This window comes from Dermacentor silvarum, chromosome 5 (genome assembly GCF_013339745.2).
Source record: "Dermacentor silvarum isolate Dsil-2018 chromosome 5, BIME_Dsil_1.4, whole genome shotgun sequence".
In the NCBI taxonomy this organism is placed as follows: domain Eukaryota; kingdom Metazoa; phylum Arthropoda; class Arachnida; order Ixodida; family Ixodidae; genus Dermacentor; species Dermacentor silvarum.
The window spans coordinates 49,112,689-49,136,675 of record NC_051158.1 but is presented as its reverse complement, the minus strand read 5'-3'; the positions used below and the strand labels follow the sequence as shown (position 1 = coordinate 49,136,675).

Here is a 23,987-nt window from a genome sequence, read left to right as displayed (position 1 = left end):
CCACCAGCTTACGCTGTGACTGTGCTGCGTGTGCCGCGCAGGCCTGTGACTTCTTGGTCAGCGTTTGTGCGAATGTGTTTGATTGTTAGTCTGTGTGCGCGTAATGTTTGAGTAAGGGTGCGTGTGTGTGTCTTCGTGAGCGCGTACGTATCTCCGTTCGTGCATTCATGTGTGTGTGCGTGCGCGCGCGTGTGTGTGTTTGTGTGTGTGCGTGCGCGTGTGCGTGTATGTGTGCGCGCGCGTGTTAACTGGACTGGGTGCGTGTTTGTCAACGTGAATACCCGCATAAAAAGTCGAATTCGTGATAAATGAGGACAACGCATTTTTTCATTCTCGCCCCAAAAGGTAGCAGCTACATCCATATCATGGCGAGTGCGAAGATAATCACATTACCATAAATGTCAAGCTGCTGCTAGTCGGTAACGTGAAACGGATTACTGCTAAACAGTAAACAGGTATCCGCGTTGCGCAGGCTTTCATATTCGGGCAATCAAAATCATCTATCGCTTCACCAAATTCATTCCTCGAAATTTAGACATGCTTCTGCTATGCCCAGGTTCAAAGTCACTCCCCAAATAAGCCCCTCTGTTGTTGCTGTCATGCACCCTGATATGTTTGGATGGGCTCCTTACGAGAGTACATAGAAGCCTGTGCCATAAGTGTATAGAGTAGTTGTTGGAGCAACGTTGCCAGCTCTAGCTATTCATCGCCAAGTGGACAATTTTCGATACCTTGTGCTTGTTCGTTATAAGGACAAACTGGGCAAATATCACTCTAATTGAACACTTCCTTTACCACACTGCTCTAACGCAATGAGTCCTGCCAGTTTGAAAAACTCGCCCTAAGCGCCATGCATGGATGAAAGAGAAAGAACCAGGAGGGAGGGTTACGTGACAATCTCCAAGCATAGCCAGAAAAACTACAAAACGGATGAGTCTCTGGAAAAGCACTCAAACACGTTATGGAAGGCGGTCAATTCGAATCTCCGCGTGTATGCACTTGGTTCATCACGTTCTCTGCTGCGCCGATTGTAAGTTTTAATGCGCTGGTTAATCCTGTCGATGGACTAGTGTAAGAATGGACGATACAACGGTAGACAATGTTGCTAGGTCTCGTGGCCCAGAACTGAAGCCCTCAACTTCTGAGAGCAGAAAGCGCGCTGTACGGGCTAAAGAAAGCGACGGCAATGCCGACGGTCAGAGGCACACATACCTTTAAAGAACAAAAGAACGAAGCCACGTACGACCGGAATTAACGAGTGATGTGCCCATTTGGTTATTGAAAGCGGGGAAAGAACGGTGACAGAGGAGGTTTCCTTCGGAAGTTTGACCACGTGATGAAATAAAAATTTGGTTTCAGCTACTTCACTTTTTTTTCAGCTGTCCTTTTTTACGTGTCTGTTTTTGGTCCGTGTTTTTCGAGCGCTGCCCTGCCTATATTATTGGCTGCATGACGTCAGTCTTCTCCCTAAGTTTTCACACGCGAGCGTAGATGCTTGTTCTAGGTGGTGTTGAAATGCCCCATTTGTAAAATCGGCGAAATTATGTTTGTCGCCGCGAGGGAAGCGGTTGCCGGAGAAGGAAGGCGCCTGGAGGCGGAGAAGAGAATGGTGGCGATGCTCGCTCTACATGTTCGCGCCGTCTCTTAATTAAATTATGGGGTTTTACGTGCCAAAACCAGTTCTGATTATGAGGCACGCCGTAGTGGGGGACTCCGGAAATTCGGACCACCTGGGGTTCTTTAACGTGCACCTAAATCTAAGTACATGGGTGTTTTCGCATTTCGCCCCCATCGAAATGCGGCCGCCGTGGCCGGGATTCGATCCCGCGACCTCGTGCTCAGCAGCCCAACACCATAGCCACTGAGCAACCACGGCGGGTTGCGCCGTCTTTTCTTTGCGTATATAGCAATATTCGGTTTACTTGTGGCCTCACGAGATGTCGCACCGTCGAGATCAATGTAACGTCCGCAAACGCGTTCGCGCCCTTTCCGTTTGTGCTTCGACGCCGTGGTGCTCGCTCTACGTGTTGGCGGCGTCCATACGCTTGCGCGCAGCCCGCGTTCACTAAGTGAAACGTCGGTCTAACTTTTTTTTTACATATTTTGCTTCTGTCTTTTCATCATTGCGCCATATTAGAAAACAGACACAACCTCTGACAAACATCGCGCAGATATTCGGGCGATTGCAGTAACCTATGAACAACGAAACCAACTGTAAAAGGCGCCAGCTCCAAGCGCGATGACAAAAGAAGATTTCGGCGTACACAGTTAGATAAAAGAAAAATGACAACTACCTTCAATCAATACGCCCGCTTTTTTTTTTTTTTTGCTATTTCAAAGTCTTCTTATTAAGGCAAAAGGGGACCATAAGGTATCCTTGTAGCAATACGTAGGGGTTGGTCGGACAATTAGCCGCACACTGAAGAAGCGCAGCTTCGTAACCGGTTTGATTCAGTAAGTGTGCTCTTAACTGAAAAAAAAAACTTTTCTACTACTTGTATACTTTCTGGATAACCCACCGCGGTTGCTTAGTGGCTAGGGCTGCTAAGCACGAAATTGTGGGATCAAATACCGGCCACGACGGCTGCATTTCGATGGGGCGAAATGCGAAAACAACCGTGTACCTTGATTTAGGTGCCCGTCACCGCACCCCTGGTGGTCCGATTATTCCGGGGTCCCTCGCTACGACGTGCGTCATAATAAGAATGTGATTGTGGCACGTAATGCCCCATAATTTAAATATTTTAAGACTTTCTGGATAACTTCGTGCATCGCCAAAAAATATGGTAGCATTGCCAGTAGCACTGGGTCTTCTATAAAAACTGATGCTTCGTAGTGTAGTGATGCTTCTATGCGCCTTGACCGGTACTTGTACGCATACAAAATGCGAAACTAAAAAACGATAGTTCCGTACTCGCGTTCCCAAACGAAGTCAGCTTTCATAACCGGATTGATTGCAGACGGTGTGTGAAATGTCAGGCGTATTTTGTCGCAACTTCCTTACCCTTCCTTCCTTATCTGTCATCCATACTGAAAAAAAAACTTATTATACGCAGCCGACCATGAAGTTCTGAATCTTCAAGTGAGGTTACATACGCGCGAGACAATTAAAGCTGGCGGCGGACGCCATCTGTGTGCACAGCGCGGCGACAAATAGTGGAGAGTATCTTGCTGGAACGAGAGATGGCGCAATGAATCCTGCGTTGATAAATGCATTGAATCAGCAGCCAGACAATGAAGTCCTTGCGCTCTATAAAAACGATCCCGTGGTTTGGCTTGACCTTTGTACTGTTTGCTCTCGTTGTCACCTGATAATTTATTGAATGATTTACAGTAACGAAAAAAAAATGAAGACGCACGTTTAAGTGATATCTCGCATCGTCGCTAAGCAACGAGTGGTAGAAGCCGTTTGTACAAATCTCAAAAACAACATCACCCTTCCTGCAATGCTTGTGATAGTGTTTGAGTAATTCTGGATACCCTTTATTTTATACTCCATAGTGCGCAGCAGAAAACCAAAAAATCAAACACCTTGAGACAGGCTGCCCGCGAGAATTTCCGCGTCGAGGAAGCGTCCATCTGTTTTCACCGCCACCACTCACGCATGAATATATTGGCAAATATCTACAAGGATTGCACAACAACTTTGGTTCTCCACAAGAAAAGTAGAAAGATACCTATCAAGAAAGGTTCAGGCAAGGAGACACAATCTCTACAATGCTATTCACTGCATGCTTAGAAGTATTCAAGCTTTTACACTGGGAAGGCTTAGGGGTGAGGATCAACGGACAATATCTCAGCAACCTTCGGTTTGCAGATGACATTGTTCTATTCAGCAAGAATGGGGAGGAATTACAGCAAATGATTGAGGACCTTAACAGAGAAAGTGTAAGAGTGGGGCTGAAGATTAGCATGCAGAAGACAAAGATAATGTTAAATAGCCTGTCACGGGAACAAGAATTCAGAATCGCCAGTCAGCCTCTAGAGTCTGTAAAGGAGTACGTTTATCTAGGTCAATTACTCACAAAGGACCCTGATCACGAGAAAAAAATTACAGAAGAATAAAATTGCGTTGGAGTGCATACGGCAGGCCTTGCCAAATCCTGACTGGGAGCTTACCACTCTCCCTGAAAAAGGTGTACAATCATTGCATTCTGCCGCTGCGAACATATGGGGCAGAAAACTTGGAGGTTAACAAAGAATCTCGAGAACAAGTTAACGACCGCACAAAGAGCGATGAAAGCAAAAATGTTAGGCCTAACATTGAGAGACAGGAAGAGAGCGGTGTGCATGAGAGAACAAACGGGGTATAGCCGATATTCTAGTTGACATTAAGCGGAAAAAATGGAGCTGGGCAGGCCATGTAATGCGTAGGATGGATAACCGGTGGACCATTAGAGTTACAGAATGGATACCAAGAGAAGGGAAGCGCAGTCGAGGACGGCTGAAAACCAGATGGGATGATGAAGTTAGGAAATTTGCAGGCGCAAGTTGGAATCAGCTAGCGCAAGACAGGGGCAATTGGAGATCACAGGGAAAGGCCTTCGTCCTGCAGTGAACATAAATATAGGCTGATGATGATGACGATTCACGCGTACAGATCATGAGAAATGGAGAGTCAGGATTCTCGCCATTATCGCGTGTTAGGCGCGGCCCACTAATATGTATATTCTTAAGGCTAATCGTGGCACAGTTATCTATCGTAATCATTTTTATCATCAACGGTGGTGGCTTAGCGGCGGCGGCGGAGATGTCGCGGTTTCGATTCCAAGACATGGCAGCTCGGCTCCCATAAGGAATAGAATGCAAAAACGAAGAAAAAAAAACGCAATTGTATCATGCTTTCGCTACATGACAACGCATCCTGAATAGCGAAAATCATACTGTAGGACCGCACTACGGCGTCCCTCATGATCCACTGAGCCCCCTCGAGTTGTTAAATCCCATGATTCAACCCCCGTAAGTTTATCCTCTACGAAAATATATCGCCCTCACAGGCTGACAGTTGGTGACAACCAGGGTACCACTGGAGCCAGTTCCGGCAATTTCTTCGTTGGCTGCGGATAGCAATTAGCGAGCTAAAACTGAGTCTCCCGGCATTGTTCATTTGGTCGTCCCGTTTTTGTTCACGCGCAAAAACTTATCGTCATGACACTCTTGCGCTTTCAACGCTGGAATTCCATCGATTACTGTACGGCAGTCTTGCGTGAGCCAACGGACAGGAATAATAATATTGGTCACTTACAAACAGTGACAGTGTACCGCCGAGCTCATTTCCTGCACCGCACTACGATGCTCAACTTGCCACAGTTCCTTCTGCGTTAGTGAATGTGTGCACCGAGCTTGTTGTGCTTTTGACTCCCTCCACCACCATTCGTTCACGCTGCACATGGTGAGATTCGAGGGTCCGCAAACCGAATCTGCGGAAAACAAATGGGCCAGGAGGAAAGGCCACCTAGCGGAGAGCTACCAAACCGAACGCGTTCTGCCATGACCTCCGAGGTTCGGAGGAGCGCGCTGGCACTTGACAATCTTAGAGGCCATGCTTTTGAATGTACTGCTTTGCAATCGATGGCGCTACAAACTGCGATGCCTACGATGCCAAGCGCCTGGGGCTTTATGGATGCCGCGCTGGTATTCAGGTTGTTTTTAAGGCAGGCTCTTTGCTTCGTTCAGGTGCTCTCCGGAGTTTTTCAGACAGCACTGGAGCTGCCTCATTTTTCCTGGTGAACCGGGTGCATCTTCTAAGGGCACGCGTGAGTCTTTGTCTGAATTATCGAGAACAGTGTTCACGTGTTCAGTGTTCAGTGCTCATTATCTACCTTGGAGGCGTAGATATTGAGCACTGAACACTGAACACGTGAACACTGTTCTCGATAATTCAGACAAGGAAATTAAAATAATCATGTTCTCATGCGTTGAATGACATGACATTACGCATGCAAAAAGAGCCAGTTGGTTTCGTACCTGGAAGAGTTAGTGTACTGCGCAAAATGGAAGGCCGGAAAGAGAGATAGGACAAAGTGCAGAGTATCACCTTTTTTTGCACCTAACGCCAGGAAGCTCTTATAGAAGCATTCATCTGTTGCGCTACCTTACCTGTAGCGTGGGCTGGTCCCGAAGCTAGACTAAGTAAATCAGTAGTGATTTAGCGGCAAATTCCAGAAAATGGATTAGCATTCCATCGCTTCGTCTATCACGTGACCAGCTTCCCGAACATCAAGCACGCATACACTTTTTCCACTTTGACACTCGTAACACTCAGGCATTACTAGCGTAGCCAAGCTGATCAATACACCAACGAATCTATGGCCTCGATCGGACAACAGATGACTACGACGTACGAGAGGAAGTCATGCGGATATGGATAGGTAATCACGGAATAAGGGGACCACACAATGCTAATACGTTAGAGTCACTCGGTGAGCACATGGAGCCCTGTTAGCTTTTCTTATCACAACAAAACTTCCTCCATCACCCGCATACTGTTCCATTTGTGAAGCATACAATCTAGTGGCGTATATAAAGCACCCCCCTCCCTCCCCTATCCCACAAGAAAAACAACAGGAAAAAAAACTGATCCATCTTTACCAAAGGCTTGCAGGCATACTTACTCGGGTTGTGACCGTCTTTGCAGTTCCTGAAGTCGCCATGTTTGCACCAAAGTCCTTTGCCCCAGCGGTCGTTGGTGACTACTGTCTCTCGAACGGAGCTGCGATGGACAGTCACGCGTGGAGAGTTTTGCTTACTCGGTGACGCAGGTTTGATAACCGCATTTTTCATTTCACATATCACATCCACCAGTTTGCTGGCCATATTTGCGCAAGTAGTTTGCGCTCCTTTATAACGTGCATAAAGCAAAATTCGCACCATGAGCAAGTGAAAGGTTAATTTAGAGCGACTGGTTAGGGTAGCATAATAGCATGTCAGATAGTGTTTCGAACCTCTCTACACCACAAGGGCCATACGGCGCTTTTTTTTTTTTTTCGCTTGGAGGGGCGCACAAAGCTGCCAGCTATAGCATACAAGAAAGCCATCAGTTTGATTTCCAATACTAGAGTGCGAAAGAAACTGCGTCGTTTCCTGTGCCTTCTGCATTACTGTAGCCTAACCTAGAAATTCAGCTGTGATAGCTTTCAAATTTTGGTTCATTTTATGGGGAAGTAATAGTTCTGGTGCAATTTTCAACTTTAAATAGGTTGGAAATGGACAATTGCTGCTACTGTGAAAACGGTTTACCGAAGCGAACTAAATTGTGACATTGAAGAAAGGTAAAATCTACCGGCTGTTGCTAAGCAATTTCCATGTAGGCTCTATCTAATGCTTCTTAAGACCCTGTGTAGCGTCTCAAGTAGAACAATGGGTGACATCCACTAAGAAATTTCTGCGCCAAGGCTATGTAATTATCTTGTTTGTGTTAGTTTTCCTAAACTTTTAAAAAGACATACTTTCTATATTTCAGCGAGGCATAACATGCATCAATCTTATACATCAATGTTCTAAATTATGCAGTTCACAATATCGTTATATATTTTTGTTTTCAAAAAACTGTTAGAATTCTAACTTTACTCACATGGGACATTTTTTTTTAAGTACACTGAGGACGTATGTTACGAGTAACATACGTGGAAGCCAGTTTATCTTAAGTAAACAATTCTGATGCAAAGCAGATGCCTGCTGAGCAAAGTTTGCGGGTTGGAATCCTGTCCGCGGCGGCTGCATTTCTACAGAGGTAGAATGAAAAGCACTGGTGTCTCGTGTTTTGTGCGCCCGTTATAAATGACCACAGATAGGTAAAGTTAATCAAGAGCCCTCCAACCGGAGATCCTATAGGTAAAGCGCTCTGCTCCTGCGCGATGGTAACCATCACAATTTAACCCTAATTTGGAAATATATGCGCGGATATCCAGGAATACTATTTCATTGATTTTTTTCGGTTCTGTGCAGCTGTAGAGACAAATGTTTCTCATCGTCAACGCTGCCAGTTTCATGTCCGCTACATAACAAAGGCTCTCCCAGCGATCTCCAAATATCCATGTCTTGTGTCGGCTGTTTCCGGGCTATTGCAAGAAATTGTCTCATTACATTACTGTGTTCCTCTTTCGTTGGCACCCATTCTGTAAGTCATTGTGACTACAGGCACTACATGCTTGGAGTGGCACCGTAATCGCACATATGTATATATATGGAACATCATTTCTGCCGCAGGCATCACGAGTACGTGATCCTATTGGGTGAAGGAAACTGGTCAATAAACCCATATATGCTACCTGAAGGCATCAATGTTGCCGGATTTTAGCCCTCGTTATGTAATGAACGAGAAGAAAGGGAATCGAGGGGCCCGTGGGGCATGCTATTCGTGACGCCTGAAGGCAGAAAGGATGTTCCACATCCGCCCCCTAGGTTTGTGAGTGGTGGCACTGGCTAACACTCCCAAAGTTAGTTCTAGTTGTAAAACATAAATACCCCAGAAAGTAGATGGGAAAACGGCGCGGCGGTAGCTCAATAGTAAGAGAATCGCACGCGTAATGCGAAGACGTGGGATCGTTCCCAACCTGCGGCCAGTTGTTTTTTCATCCATTTTCATTTCTATAATTTATTATTTTTAATTTATTTAGTAAGTACAAGTAATTTCTCCTGTGTTGTCCTTGGTGTCGTTGTTTGTTGGCTTCTTATGAAATCATTAAATATATATATACACATGTCTTGCTCTCTAATCCACACCTATGTCGTCTGATGTTCACGTTACCACTTTTAAATGTCGTTCCATCGATCGTTCTGCATTATTTAAGCTGAATCCTGTTAGCGAGAAATCCCCAACATTAAAGAATACGATAAATCTAAAAAAAACTAAATGCAAATGATAAAACGCTCGTCCTCTGCTTTTTTGTAAGGCGGAAGCCTTTAGTCGCTCATTGTCAAGGTCATCTACCATTAGGAGAAACTGTCACAGCTTTCCGGCCACCTAATTGGTCTCCTCTGTGTCGTGACGTCCCTGTCGCTAGGCGCAGGTGTGCGCCTCCTCACTGGCTCGCGTGCGTGACGTCACTGTCGTCAAGTGCGGGTGTCGCGGTGGTTCAGCGCCGCGCGGTTCTGTCATTTCTTCGTCGGTGTTACAGTTGCTATAGCAACGGCGCCTGCTTGCCTATCCGTTTTGTCGTCTGCTCCACTCATGCGCTGACGCCTGTAGCGCGCATAGCTGGCATAGCACCGCCATGGAAGACGCGTCTCCTCCTGATCCTCAAACGGCACTGCAACAGTTTCCACTAACTTCCACTAGCAAGCAATCCGCCTCAACCACCGCGTGATTGAAACGGAAGTGATGGGAGAATACCTAATCAGTTAAAACTGTTTCAGTGTCATTCTCCATTTCCTCTTCCATAGCTTGAGGTGAACAGGATTTCGTTAGCGAGTGCCTCAAGTTGCTTTACCTCCTCTGATAGTTCTGCACCAGCGATTTGTCAATCCTACTTCCCAGCAGGGATCTTGACGTACTGGCCATTCCACAGTACAAGGTATCGCTATTGTTCTCTCTATCTCTCCCTTTCCCATGTCACCTGTTCGTGTAGAGCCAAGCCAGGAACTTTGGGCTTTCCCAGTACACGTCCGGCGCTTCCCAATCACCGTCTGCCCAGATGACTTCCGGCTCGTACTTCCTCACAAGATCATACAGTTCCGGCAGGATCTTGAACTGCGACAGACACGTTGATCTCATATGAAGAGAAACTGGCTCACGGGTTGTTTTTTTTTTTTTTTTTTTTGCTTTGTAGGTACAAACAATCAATCGTCGTCATCATTACCTTATTTTTAGGTCACTGCGGGACAAAGCTCTGACCCAGGTTTTCGAGTAAGCCATGTCTTGCACAAATAGACAGCATCCCAGGCTGTAAATATGCTAATTTCATTGCACCCACTAGCTCTCTGTGGCCTCGACTGCATCTCCCTTCTATTGGAACCCATTCTATAACTTTATCAGACCATCCCTTATGTGCCCTTCGAATTACATGGCCTGCGCTACTTCCTTCATCTAAATCAAAACTAGAATATCGGCTACCCGCGTTTACTCTTTATTCCACACCGATGTCATCTTGGTGGTAGCGTGACCACTTTTATTGACCCTTTTCGCGGCACTCCCGTGGGCGCTGCCATGTTTTATCACGTGGTGACGCGTCCATTGCTTGCCTCAGCCGCCTCCGTTGCCTCCGCGTTTACAATGCAAGCGCATGACGCCGGCGCGGCGCAGCAAACCGCTGTTTCGACGCGTATCGTAGACGGTGACTGCGTGCACGACACGAAGCTTTGGCCACAGCTTTAGAGGACATGTAAGTACTTTCAGAGCTCATTACGCCTTGTCCAAACGGCGTGAACAGCGTATACGGTGCTTGTACTAAAAGCGGGGCTAGAAATGTATTCCAAGCTGTCCAAACTTCCCGCTTATGAATTAAATCGGGATCAGTGTGCTCTGCGTTCTTTATTTGGCAAACATTTTGAACCTGCGCCTTGTCATATTTCTGACTCAGTAAAGTTCCTCGGTGCGGCCACTATCTGATTGTTTATTTTCAGCGTAATCACTCGCGGGTGTGCTCTACTGCGATAAATTTGTTCTTGCTGTGCACAAAGCTTGGAATTTAAATGTTCGGTACTTTGCGGTAGCTCGTAGCAAAGACATATTATCGCTAGTTCCTCGCTTGCTCTGTGGACCGTCACGAAACATTCAGCTTCCAACATTCGTGTCTTGTCGGTGTATTCGCCGTCACTCATGCTTCGGCACATTGAGGCAAGTGTGCGCCTATTCACTCACACGTTGGGTGGGCGTAGGTTTTCGTGCGAGTAAGGGTGGATGTGTGTAGATAGCATGCGGTAAACGTACTATGCCAGTAAGTGGCACTACTTCATTTTGTAACAAGCGGTACTCACTCCCAAGTGCCGACGTTCCGGAGTTGAAGTCCTTTCTTTGGAGGTTAGCTATATAGCGCAGGTGGATGAATTATATTTTTTTATCCTTGAGGAAAGCCGTGCATCGCGAAGGGCGGCAACACAGGCATACCTTATGTAGCAGCGGCGACACAGGTTGATTCCATTAATTAATATGTGAATCACTATTTTTGCAGCGAACTATACCGCACACGTCTTCCCTTTATCGTTACACATTTTGCAGTATGAATTGGGCACAGTGCATTAGCGCACACCCAGTTGCATTTTCGACAGCTGATCGCACAGTAGCAGGGTAGAAGCAGTAATGGTTTCTTCGTATTCGTGCGCATTCGCTGAGGCAACGTATGGCGCGCGGTCGAAAGCGCCATCTCGTTCCCGTAGAGCAAACTGCTCCGCGAAAAGGGTCAATATAATATCGTTCCATCGATCCTTCCGCCGTCTTGAGCTGAATCATATCAGCGAATAAGCCCAAACATTAGTTTACGATTAAGAAAAAAAAGAAAAAAGAAAGAACTAAATGCAAACGATAACACGCTCGTCCTCAGCGGTATTTTTTGTGTGTGCAGTGATACCTGTCATGAGCTCACTCCTTAAGTCACTAAAACGTCCGCCGGCGGAATCACGGCAGAGTTTATTAAGTGTTGTGTGCGCAACGCGAACGCGCAGCACTGCAGACTGTCCGTTCAAGAGGGAAAAGAGCCTTCTTTTCTTCTATTTCTTCCTGTTTCGCCGAATTCGCGGACTCCGAGCTGTGCCCGAAATCACGGAACCGCGTGCACGTTCGGTTTCTGGAAGTGGCCCAGCGACGACGCTTCGAGGCGTCGGATGATGCTTACCGGGCCTGGGGCACGACAGCGGGGATGGAAACGGTGGTTCAAAAAACGCGCGATTGCCAGACTCGCCCCAACAGCCGGTAGAGACAGGACCACTGTTTTAGGGGCTAGAAAACTTAATATTTCCTTTGTATTAACCTTGGATTTTAATGCGGAAGCATCATATGCCCCATTACGCGAAAATCCGGTGCTGTCGTCGGCGGCGTGACCGAGCGATGGTACCAAAAATGGCCGACGGCGCAGAGTAAAAACACGTCAAAAATGATCGGATTGACGTAAAATTTCTCAGGAAGTTCCTGTAAACAAAGTAAACCCGGGCTTCCGGGATGCGACACTATCATGATTCGCCGAACGCCACGGCGGCTTCATGGTTGTGGCTTACTGAAGGGGTGCCTAGTGCGTGTCATTTGGCACGTCACGTCGCAGCCAATGAGGTGCAGTCTCCCAATCGAAAAAAATCAATTGAAAACATTTCAACAAAGGCACTATAACGCTTTCGCATCCCCACACCTAAGCAATTTTAAGTGTCTCTGCCGAACTTTTTTTTTACCTTTTCAGTTCAAGTGCAAAGTTGGGGACATGCGGCGTTGGTACCGCAGGCTGCAGCTGCTTGCTGGCTCGGGCAGCACGTCAACTATGGTACATTACCAGCCGCGCAAAGCTCGAAGGACCGCTGAACGGCGCGCAGTTGGACATTCATGCTTTCGCATTCACAACTCATAAGAAGTGCTTAGATGACCTCGAATTTTTCTTTACCAGAACAACCGGTGAGACCCAAAGGATATTCGACGGCTGTATGACGCCGCGCAGAAGCATGTCATCAACTTGCTCCGCAATGATGCCGCGCTCAGGGGCTGACACATGATGTTGGCGCGGACGTAAAGGGACTTGTCGCGCAGGGTTGGTGTTGTGAGTTGCGGTTGGTAATAGGGCCTAAAGAAGGCTGGAAGAAAACGAACCTGGCGCGAAAGCGTTCAAGTAACGATTTTAGCTGTGCACATTGTTGCTACGTGATCCTAGTGTATGGCTTGATGAGTTTCGACATGGGGGACTTGTCTTCATCAGGCCATAAAAAGTGTTGTCGAAGAATCAGCGCCAATACCGAACACTTCCCTTGTCCGCACGATTGTCATCAATTCAGAACTCCCTTTTCCCGTCGTCACTCTGGCTTGTCTGGATCTGGCTCAAGGATATCTGGCAAAATTTATTATCTTCGACGGAAAAGCGTGAGCCCTAAAAATACAGCAGTCGTTTTGGTATGGCGTTCTGAGACACACAAAAAAAAAACGCACTACACTCTCCAAGAGGCCACGCACCTGGATGAACTCATTAGTCTTGAAGTTGTTTTCTCTGTCATCAAGAAAAAGAGGGTTGAACCACTCGTACAGCGAGTAGTAGACGCCCAGGCGGATGTTCGTGGTCGTCTTCAGCACTTTGGCGAACTCGCCTGCAAGCACAGTCAAGTCTTTAGTTGAGTTCAGTTCTTAACCACATGCACACTAATTGACAGGACATTACATAATGAATAAGATTACGGAAAATTAGGCATGATCAATATTGGTGGAATAGTTTGAAGATAACGAACTATCATAAATCAGCAGAAAATTGGTCAACTAGCCGTCAAACGCTACGAATAACCGAATGAATGGCGATTTGAGATGCCTGATTTGAGATGCCTGTTCGTACTGACACCAACACAGGGAGAAAAACAAAACGGGGGTCACAATGACGGTGTCATACCCACAACGAGCCTTGCTACCAAATTCCACGTGAACAGGAACAAAACAAGGACCGGCTGTGCAATAGTAATGTGTTGTCAGTGCGTGTCAGCTAACTACCAAGCTGTCGTGCACCAATGCGTCTAACGGCGACAGGCGATTTGTGACACCTCACTATCCTGACACAAACACGGTGACCAAAACAAAACGGTGGACACAATAACGGTGCCACGCTCACAACAAACCTTGCAACAAATCGCACGTGAACATGAACAAAACAAGGGCCGGCAAGGCAAGCGAAAAGTGTTGTCAGGGCTTGTCAGCTAATTACCAAACTGTCGTCGTACCAATGCGTCTAACGACGTCGTGACTGCTGAAGCATATCAATCCTGAGATCAACTAACACAAAGAAATTTTGCCTGATAAATGGTTCCTCTCTATGCGTGTACATACATTCATGAACTGCATATCATCATTTTAACATGCCTCGGCTTGTTCCGGAATTCAATATTTCTGAAAGCCATCACTGATATCACGTAGTCTACAGCTAGCTTTAACTTGGGCTTCATTATATCAGGCTGTCTCATATGTACTTATAGTTCAGCGTGGGCAATTGTGTGGGCCATTGCTACAATTGGGTGGATGTCTCATTTTACATTTAGTGCACCATATCTGCGACATCTACCGAAGGTGTCGCGACATTTTCTCAAAACCAGGCATGAATCCCCGAGACATCTGCTACAGAACAAGGGGCCACGTTGAAGATTTCGGAGGCATTGTGCAAGCTAGCTCTACGAATTGTTACAGTGATTGTACCTATTATTGTGTCCATTTATGAACAGTGCGTCATTGTCACGTCAGAACGTTTATGTACTGTGCGGTATATAAACGTTCTATTCTTAACGGGGCGAATTTGTTACCATTCAACCGAAAGCGTCCCCGTAAGCATTCTCTGAGGAAACAATAATCGCAACCCATGCTAGGATTGCGGGAATCTGAATGACAAAGAAACGGATGAGCGAAACTAATAGTTTAGCTGGTTGAGAGTGGGCTAAATCTTTCTCGTCTTCTTGTTCAGGAGAGTTCCGATTTAAAATTGCCTGGTAATTAGGCCTGTAATGTAAGCCGGTGCCCCTTGTATGCTTCGGCGAATGCCACTGCATGGCCAAGTCGGAGTTACATAATAATAATATATACCGGACAGAAACCTTCCACTGTGGCCATTCAGTCAGCTTGGGATCATGGGTAGTACGTAGCTTTCTCTGATATTTTCTCGCATTTGCCAGGAAACCTAATGCAGCTACTTGTGCTGTTCTTATTTGCTCGAAAGTGTTCCACGGAACTTTCAAAGGCTGACCTTAAACGAGATCAGTGTTCTATGCTACTGAATATTACATTTTGCAGTGCAATTGCTATCACAAAAATAAATCGCTGCTAAAGATATGTATAGATAATACTGGGGCAGTACCACAACAGCAAAGGCAATTATTGCACAATTTCAAACAATTTCTCTTCGTGTTATAAAACCAATGATTCGTAGATATTAGAGGCTAAATGAGAATACATGTTCCCATAAAACAAATGCCCATTCGAAATGAGATTCACTATTGTGGGTAAAAAAACAATAAGTAAAGTTAGCTGCACATCGAAGTATTTTCTGTTACCTCCTATAAGTTTTCTTACTACTCTGAAGCAGCAGAACTCCGCAATCTACCAAAACCAGTTCTTCAAAACTTTGTTAACATAAAAAAAACTGCTATAGGCATGTAGTAAGGCATGAATGCGCATTGTAGTCACCTTGGCCTTCGGTTTCAGGCACTTCCGTCTGAGGCAAAAATCAGCACTTTCCAACGCAAACTCCTATTACCTAAAAGATCCCGCTTCGGCCCGATGTCGACGGAGTTCCAGTTCCACGAACGCTTCGAAGGCCAGAGAGTGTAGCCCTCGAAGTGCTTTGCCGTGAACACGGCGTACCTGTGCAGGAGAAAAAAAGTGCGGACTAGTCAGATCAGGCTTCACTTCATCTTACCTCTAAATGCGCTCTAATTAGTGCTTCTGATCGTCTAAATACCGAAGTACAACTGCAAAAGCGTCCATTTGTACATCTTCGGGAATTAGCAGTTGAAGCTGCTTCCCTGGGTTATACAGGTGTACATCCTGTGTTGTCTGTCATCTATCCTTTGTAGAAGTCACGCTTCTAATCTAGGATGAAGCTTTCTACTCACGCACAAGTTTGCACATCGCGGTAAAATCCGCAAGAACTTTCTTAACAAAACGTCGCTTTATGCATTGAAGCACAAAAGTAACTGGAACACCAATGCATTTCTTCGCAATGTTTGGGAATTCATATCTCGAAACTGTTGTCATCCTGAGAACTCGTTCCAAGTGGATCCGCCTTGCGAACTCCATGCCTACAATTTGTCAATTGCAATTGCGCCATCATGTAATTAGTTAAAAACCTCATTGGTGAATTTTTGTTGATTAGTCGATTATGCATTTCAATTTTTGTGCAAGTAATGTCCGCCTCTTCGAGTAGACCAGCTCACTAACTAGAATTGGGCTATCTGCCACAGCCAACCTTAAATAAATTTTGAAAGTGTTCGCACTTACCTTTTTTTAAACCAATTATGAGACCGAAACGAACACTTACTTTCTGCAATCGGTGAATTTTAATTGCAACAAACCACATAACATTTGGTTCAGCGGCAGGCGAAGAGAAAATATTTATTTGCATGTCTCTAGATAAGCAGGAATGATGTAAACCTTTCACTTAAGGGAACAGGGTTGGCCCTATACATCACATGTATATTAGCCTATGTATGTGACCTTTTTTCTCTGGATCTGCTAGGCTTAAAGGATTAGTGTTGGTATCATTGTATTCAGCTATCTGTTTTCCGGTTACTGAAGTAGAATTACTGTTATATATAGTTCATTTCTTTTTTTCTTTTGTTTTTAGTGTACCCTCCCAGTTTTCAAGCCAAAATGAAAAGAAATTGCCTACATTAATTGCCATAATTCTAGTTCAGTAGACTCCCCCTCACGTTGTCTTGACAGAGGGAAAACATAATGCTTATATATTTCGTGCTTCCAGAGAAAAAGGGTCAAACATAGCAAAAATTGAGATTTTCAGATAATTGGCCTTGAAGCCATACCGGCAGCGTCTAAATAACTGGCTAAAAGGGAACAGAAAGGCAGCTTTTTGCTGTGCCATGCAGATGAGCAATTACCATTCCACTAAACCTAGAGAAAGCCTGCGTTTTCCTTTCCGATTTTTTTTTTCAACACAGGAGAGGTACAGATCACGTATATGTGTAAAAGGGGGCGTGGTCGGACACCACGTAGGTTTTGGAAAAGGTGGTTTTCAGGGAAAATAAATCGCGCACACGTAAATTGCATAGTGAGCATTGTTCAGGAAAGACTGGGGATTCCAAATCTCTAACAAACATTTTTTTGCGAAATTCTGCCCTACCCTTTTCTCTTAAACTAAAATACCTGTACTCATATGGACACCCACCAAGAGTGAAACTTGATGTGTTTTTTTTTTTCTTTGGCAAAAAAGCCACGGTTTCGCCCGGAAGGCGAAACATCACTTGCGATAGCGCATTAGTACACAGCTATACGAAGTAAGGATAGTAGTTTTATCAGCCGCATGCACTTGGAAATATTCGCTTACTAAATTAACAAGCATGGTTTCAGCGTGACTAGGCAAACATCAACACAGCACACTCGATGACCGGGGACACTCGCTGTCAAAACGCTGGTGTGAGGGAGCGCGGCTGCAGCAGCGAGCGAAATGACCTGTCTCTCTGCAACGCAAACTGAGCGACGAGAACACCGCACGCACAAAGGTATGAGCCGCCTGCAGATCGCTTTCAAAATAAGGCGTGCGCGACCCGTTTAACCGCGCAAAGTACGCAGTTGGTGCCGGGGTAGAACGTATCCCCCCTCCCTATTTCCCTCTCTCCCACGCTGCTTCCCCGCTTCCCTCCCTGCGCGCGCGAGATTGAGCCGAGATCGTCGGTGCCCCATACATGCGGCCGCGAAATGCGCAGTTTCTGTCAGAGAACAACGCCGCCCGGCCTCCCTCTCTCCCATCCCCCTACGGCCTTTCGCGCGACGAAAGACGGCGCGTTTCCTGTCAGCTTGCCTCTCTTGCGCGCGCCAGATTGATCCTCGATCGCTGGTTCCGTTTGCGCGCTTTCAAAACTCGCACATACAGCATACAGCGCGCAGTGATTGTGTTATCGCCCTTCGACTTTACACGGAACACCACGGCGACCACGACGGCGACGGCATAACTGCGCTTGGTGTGTCCATCCAATTGCCATCGCAATAAAACAGCACTAAGATGTAATCACCTCACGCCGGACTTGAGTAAGAGGTCCACCCATCTCTCTGCGTTGTAAAGCTCGCAGGTGAAGCCCGAGGCAAACTCCTGGTAGGTGACGTTGGGCCGGTAGTTGGCGCGCATGAAGTCCGAGAAGAGGCTGTTCTGGCGACCTTTCCAGTGGTACCAGAGCCACTCGGACCCGAAGCTCGGCACCGAGAACACACCCCAGTAGAGGAGCACACCGACCTGGTGATGAGCATGCGCAGTTGAGGCAACAGTAGGGCGCGCACAGTTAAAAAGAGATATAGCAGGGAACACCGAATTTTCTCTAAAGCAGAGTTACTCGTTATGTGTGTATTTCATCCTGAAATGCTTGTGTGTAATAATTAGCGCTCCCGTTGAACAATAAGTCTCGTTGAACACTTTTGTGTGATGAATGTATGGTTGGGCGCAATACGACATATTGAAACTAATTGCCTGAAAGTACGCGCCATTAACATCGTAAGATGCGTTGAAGGCGCATGTTTTCGCATTGTCATGGATATGCAGCTTTCCTTGCCCCGAATATTGACAAGAGCGGCATGGGATTGAATGTATTGGTTGGTTTTTCTTGTTTACGTAACTATACTTTGCATGGCAAGGTACTCTTACGCCATTAATGAGGCGAAGTTTTGTATATCCTACAACATGACACCTGGCCATCATAGTCACATACTGTTGTTCCCTGCTATTTAAACTCGCGCGGATGAAAGCTCAACTACCATATTAACTTTATTTAGGCAGAATTACCGTATTGCCATTATTTAAATGCAAGGGTGCTGGATACAAGGTATTCTATGAAAATGAACATGCTTGTAAATTTTATTGTTCTCAACGTTAATACAAACTTCCTTACGCGTGCATTCACGATGTGGAGGTAAACTAATAAAGGGAACATTGACATGTGCTGTGCCATCAAATTAATCAACAACATTAGGTTGGGGAAGAACGATATGGGCTCTGCGTCGATTTCTTTTAGATCCCTGTTACAACATTCAAGTGGATACCGTATTCGTATTTCAATGCTGCAAATTAAATGAGAAAGGAGTCGGTAGGTTCGGCGAGTACATTGAAATAAATTGTGAAATCTAAGAATAGATAAAATTCTTTGAAATGCGCAGCTTTGTGAAGGTTAGTTACACGCACAGGCATATACAAAGATTGTGTGAAAGTGGACACAAAGAAGGCTGCATTGCTTTCTTGGTATGACGCCACACACGTAAAGCAGATCGAGATTGCTGTGGTTGCTGACCACGTTGGCGGAACAGAGAGAGTGTGAGAGAGAGAACAGCGTCCTGGGCCCTCGCAATCGGCCATTGCTGATCCTCGAGGTGGGAGCTGGCCAAGGCTCGCTCCCAAAGCTCGTTGGTTTGATAAAGGTTAGGAGGATGTATTGGCAGAACAGCGAATTTGCTTAGAATATCTGCAGCTCTCCATTAACGAATATAACCGAAACATTATATTATCACGTTTTAGGAATCAACAAAAAAGTCAAGAAATTTGCACTCCCGATATTTTCGCACAGTGTATCGAACGAATAGATACATTTTGCTGTTTAGTCTGTGGACAACCCACGTACTTGAAACCGTGCACTTGGCACCGAACAATGTTTATACACCTTGTAAAATTCTTTGTGTAACAGCTTACTTGGGAGTTTATGAATTGCTATACACGAAAGAAAAGACGATTTAACAACTTTTCTTGGTGGAGTATGTCGACTTTGTGAATTAAGAAATGTCAAGTGTTAGGCGTTTCAGTGGGACCTTATAGACGATCTACGAATTTTACAAATTCATTTTCATGACGGATCGTGGTGGTAAGACGCACCTTGGCCTGGTCATACCATTGAGGTAGAGGCCTACTGTCTAGGTGGTCCCAGCGGGCATAGTACTCGCTGGCCGAGCCTGTAGAAGCCATGGTCAGCAGCGCCAGCAGCACGTTTCGGCACACGTCGCGGGCCGCCATTTTGTCCGTCTTCCAACGGCGATCCCTCACCGCATGCAAGATGCGTCCGGGACCGTGGCTGTTTAATCCAGCAGGAACAGCAAAAGCGTTGACAGCGAAAGGTTAGTGACAATTTATTATACGGTCGAATACTACGACACACGTTTTCAGCCCGATTCTTCGAGAATATATTACGTGTGAAACAAAATAAGTAAGGCTTTTCCACACTATTAGGTTGCGTTGCACCAGATGACCGATCTCCCACTAGGAAGGAAGGAAGGAAAATAAGAGGCGAAAGGCAGAGAGGTTAACCAGGTTAAGTGTCTGGTTGGCTACTCTGCACGGGGGGATGGGGTAAGGGCAGAAAAGATTAGAAAACAAGAGAAGATTAAAAAGAAGAAAACAAAAACAAAAAACAACAAAAAAACAACACATCTGTCCGCACAATTCTATAGTTTTTCATGAAGTCCTGTTTCTTTCAAAAAGCGTACTAGCGCTTTTAAAGCAGTTCGTTCCGACGTCGGCTGGGACCAGGGACCAAGAATTCTGGCTTCCGTAAGGGGACGGCTGTCTATCTTGTCGAGCGTGGTTCTGAGGACTTTCCTTTGTGCACTAAAACGACGACACTAGCGATCTCCCACTAGCGGCATCATTCAGACAAGGGTAGGCTTGTGAGCATAAATGATGTAGTAAGGAAGAGATGGTGGAAAGGACAGTCGCTCATGATCCTGCGTTCCTGCTTTAATTTCACTTCCGGGGTGATTTCGATCACCTTGTGCGGGTCAGACAAGATGTGTGGGATTAACCCTTTCAGAATTTTGTGTTTTCCATATTTATGAGGGCTGCGCAGTGACAGCGCTTTAGTCATTTAGGAATAGCCAAAAGGAAAACAAAAACATTTACGTTGCATACTAGACGGGAAGTATTGAATAAAGAAGGGCTCTAAGCGACACTAACTGGCAAGTGAGTTTTATTATTGGCCACCCAAGAACAAGTCCATGTGCAGGACCAAAGGCAGCTTTTGTGTTGTGGCTTGTATCGTCCCACGAGGAGAAAAAAAGGAAAAGTAGTTCGGGTAACATATACGCTTTGGGCTCTTATAACAGGGAACGAAAACTCATGTGGCAACCGTGTGCGGCGAACAAGCCTTCTTTTCTCAAATGAATGCCTCCTATTCTTTACATGCAGTCCTCTTGTTTTGGTGCTTTAGGCAGCTGTCTGTGTTTTTTTTTTTTTTCGTATAACGTTTTTTTTTTCAGTCACTACGGGCGTGCACTAAACGTCAACCAAACCTAACTGCGATAATTGTATACGTTAAATACGTGCAATATTGTTCGCGTTGTTTGTAAACAAGAGCGCGACACCAGCACCCGTATGTGCTATTGCCAGTGCCCATCCGCTAACAAGAATGCTACACTGGCAAATGCTCTAATGCTGGTTTGCTTATTTGTTTCTTCTAGTTACCCATATTTGGTCACCGGGTAACATTTACTTTCGTCAGTCATTCTAATCTAGGCACCACGCTTTTACGTAATATTTACGGTAAATTGCGCGTCGCACTTTGGACTAGAAGCTTAAGGCGTGAGGCAGGACATGCTCTACTTCCGGTCCAGTTGCGTTAAAGAATGCCAAAAGCCGCCGGTCACGCTAACTGCGCCGTCACGCTAGACTTTAGAACGTCCACTTTATAGACCAGAGCGCCTGTGCCCCCGTTACGACGGGCTATATCCACGCCTTAAGTAAAGGTACACTAAAACGCGAGTGGTAGCTTACGTTCAACACTCTCATAATAGCATATGGGGCCGTGTCAAGGCGGCAGTACAGCTTACGTATCTGCGTCATTTTCCTAACCCAAAATTGTTTTGATTGCAGCGACCCCTCGCGAGCGAGTTACTCATTGCGGGAGGTAACGCCAATATGGCCGGAGGAGCCACGTCATTGATTATCGTGTTGCCTCTACTCGATGTGGCAGTAGCCATGGTAGATGAGAACACTCATTTTTGTTATTAGGCATGCCACCTCCTCCGACAGCGTAACAGCGTTGCATTCACCGGCAGTACACATTGACCTCCCCTGCGGACAAGACCCGAATGGCTACTAATTTCTCTACTAATGTAATTATAGTGGTTCTTTGGAAGATGAAACCTCGCAGGCGAAATACTGGAGAGCAGCTGAATAATACGTCTGTGTCCCCAGGAAAATTTTTCACAAGAGAACTTGTCTTTATTACCGTCACAAGACGACGTGGCCTGCTTAGACAGGGACTGGTCTCTTGGGCAAAAAGAAGACGCTGCCACTAGTTGATCTAATTGTGGGATAGCTTAGGAATATTGCTGCCTGTGAAGCCGATGAAGACACAATGTGGTTGTGCAAGCAGAGTTCATTGTCTCGTTCCTGTGTTTTGAACAAATCTTTGGTTGACGTCATAGATACTTAGCGTGTGCCATGTGATAATTATCTGACCAGCCTTGGGGAACCGCACTACCGTTCCAGTGCACCCACAGGACTCGTGCACAAGTACACGACGCACAAGACCAGTATATTCGTACGTCTTTGGCGATAGTGACGAACAGCGCTGCCTATTTTGTGTAAAATCTGGACAATCGTCTCGACCAGCCTAACACTTATCAAAAGGCGAGTAGTCCACTCACCGCTTTGCCGCGACGTTTCTTCGACGGGCCTTGGTCTACACCCTGGTACAAACTAGCTTCTTTTTCCTCGTCTCCTCCGACGATCTATATTTCTATTCTCCGTGGCCGAATAATTAATCAGATCGCAGAATTGATTATCGTTTCATTTTTTCTCCGCAAATAAAGACATTGATGCCATTCTCAAAGAATTGGCACGCATTCTTTCTTTAAATGTGATTGGTTATGTTAGCGCGATTAGCAATATTTTCTATCATGGGTGTGTAATCACTGATGATATATTTTGTATGTTATTATAATTATTATGATAATGAGTGGGATGATCAGTATGATTTAAAAGAACGCGACAGACTTGTGATTCATCTACAGTATTTATTAAAGAGCCTGCCGTGCTAATTTTGAGACGTCTATACACATGTACCAGTAAGCACAGTGGCATATACTCAGTTAATAATGTTGACTACTAGGCGAGACATGCTGTCAGCGGCATGTTATCTTTTTGCGCTCATACGCAGTGGCCCATGTTGCTGCTCGCTAAAACAGCAGCCAGCACACACCTTGTCCTTGTGTTCCAACATTGAGTCATGTCCAGTACGTGGGACTGGCCAAGCATGTATGTTCAGTTCCTACTTGCGCGTTCTATTCTTTGTCATTGCCTTATTTTTGTGTTTGTGGCCTGTCATCTTGCTATTTGTAGATGTAGATGTAGAGCCTTGGTGTTAGTGGCACATACCCACTCTGGGGGATTGGCCAAGAACCGGGCAGTTCTTGCTGTTTCTTTCTTCTTTACTTCCGTTATTCTTACCTTCAACTTCCTTTTCTCTCCCAGCCTTTCTAAAGAGTAGGCAGGTCTTGTGCCCCTATCGGTAGCACTTGCCAGCGTGCTTCTTCCCTATTTCCCTCTCTGTGCACTGTATGTGTGGATGGATGGATGTTTCGATATTAAACAGCAATAGCAGTAGTATACTTATATTGTGACTCAAATAAAATTGACATAGCAAAGCGTTAGTAACGAAAAGTAAATTTAGAAAGCATGCCTAGTGGCCCAAGCTAGTAGACCACTTGGGTCACTGCATATGTGAAAAAAGGGTAGATATGGAGGCACAAACATACAAACGGGCAAGCGCGTAGAGTTTACATGGAATGTTATTCGCATTGCAATGACGTCGTTTAAATTCATAGCTGAATGTTTCCCTTCATGCTCTTCTTGGGGTGGGCGGGGGGGTCGAGGGGGGAGGAAGAGAATGGGGAGGGTCGTCAGGATTGTTTTCTTTTTTTTTCCCCAACATAGAAATTGAGAGTGTATGGCAAGGATTTGAAGTTTTACCTTTTACGCCATGGACATGCGGTGATCATCGTGAAAACTACGTGGGGCACGCCGTGTGGTGACGAAGTGTGAAGAAAAAAAGGAAGAGCACGACCATCGGTTTCGTCACCAACTGCTTTTAATTACGCTTTTTATTGCTTCCAGAACGGCTTTTCATCGAATGTAAATAATAAGGCAAAAGAAGTCCCTCAGGGTGCTGTGCTATCTCAAACA

At 45.7% G+C, this 23,987-nt stretch overlaps 1 protein-coding gene across 1 annotated transcript in view; it reads right to left on the bottom strand.

The window, feature by feature from the left end:
* Positions 1–22,485, bottom strand: part of LOC119452395 (alpha-L-fucosidase) — a 36,925-nt gene extending 14,440 nt beyond the window's left edge. Inside the window, exons 1-7 of the mRNA XM_037714579.2 lie at positions 22,451–22,485; positions 19,683–19,878; positions 17,845–18,062; positions 15,354–15,460; positions 13,085–13,215; positions 9,558–9,691; positions 6,615–6,712 (exon numbers count right to left, since the gene is read on the bottom strand). Of these exons, the coding sequence (XP_037570507.1) occupies positions 6,615–6,712; positions 9,558–9,691; positions 13,085–13,215; positions 15,354–15,460; positions 17,845–18,062; positions 19,683–19,820 (826 nt within the window). The 5' untranslated portion in view covers positions 19,821–19,878; positions 22,451–22,485. The remainder of the gene's footprint in view (positions 1–6,614; positions 6,713–9,557; positions 9,692–13,084; positions 13,216–15,353; positions 15,461–17,844; positions 18,063–19,682; positions 19,879–22,450) is intronic.
* Positions 22,486–23,987: the final 1,502 nt, after the last annotated feature.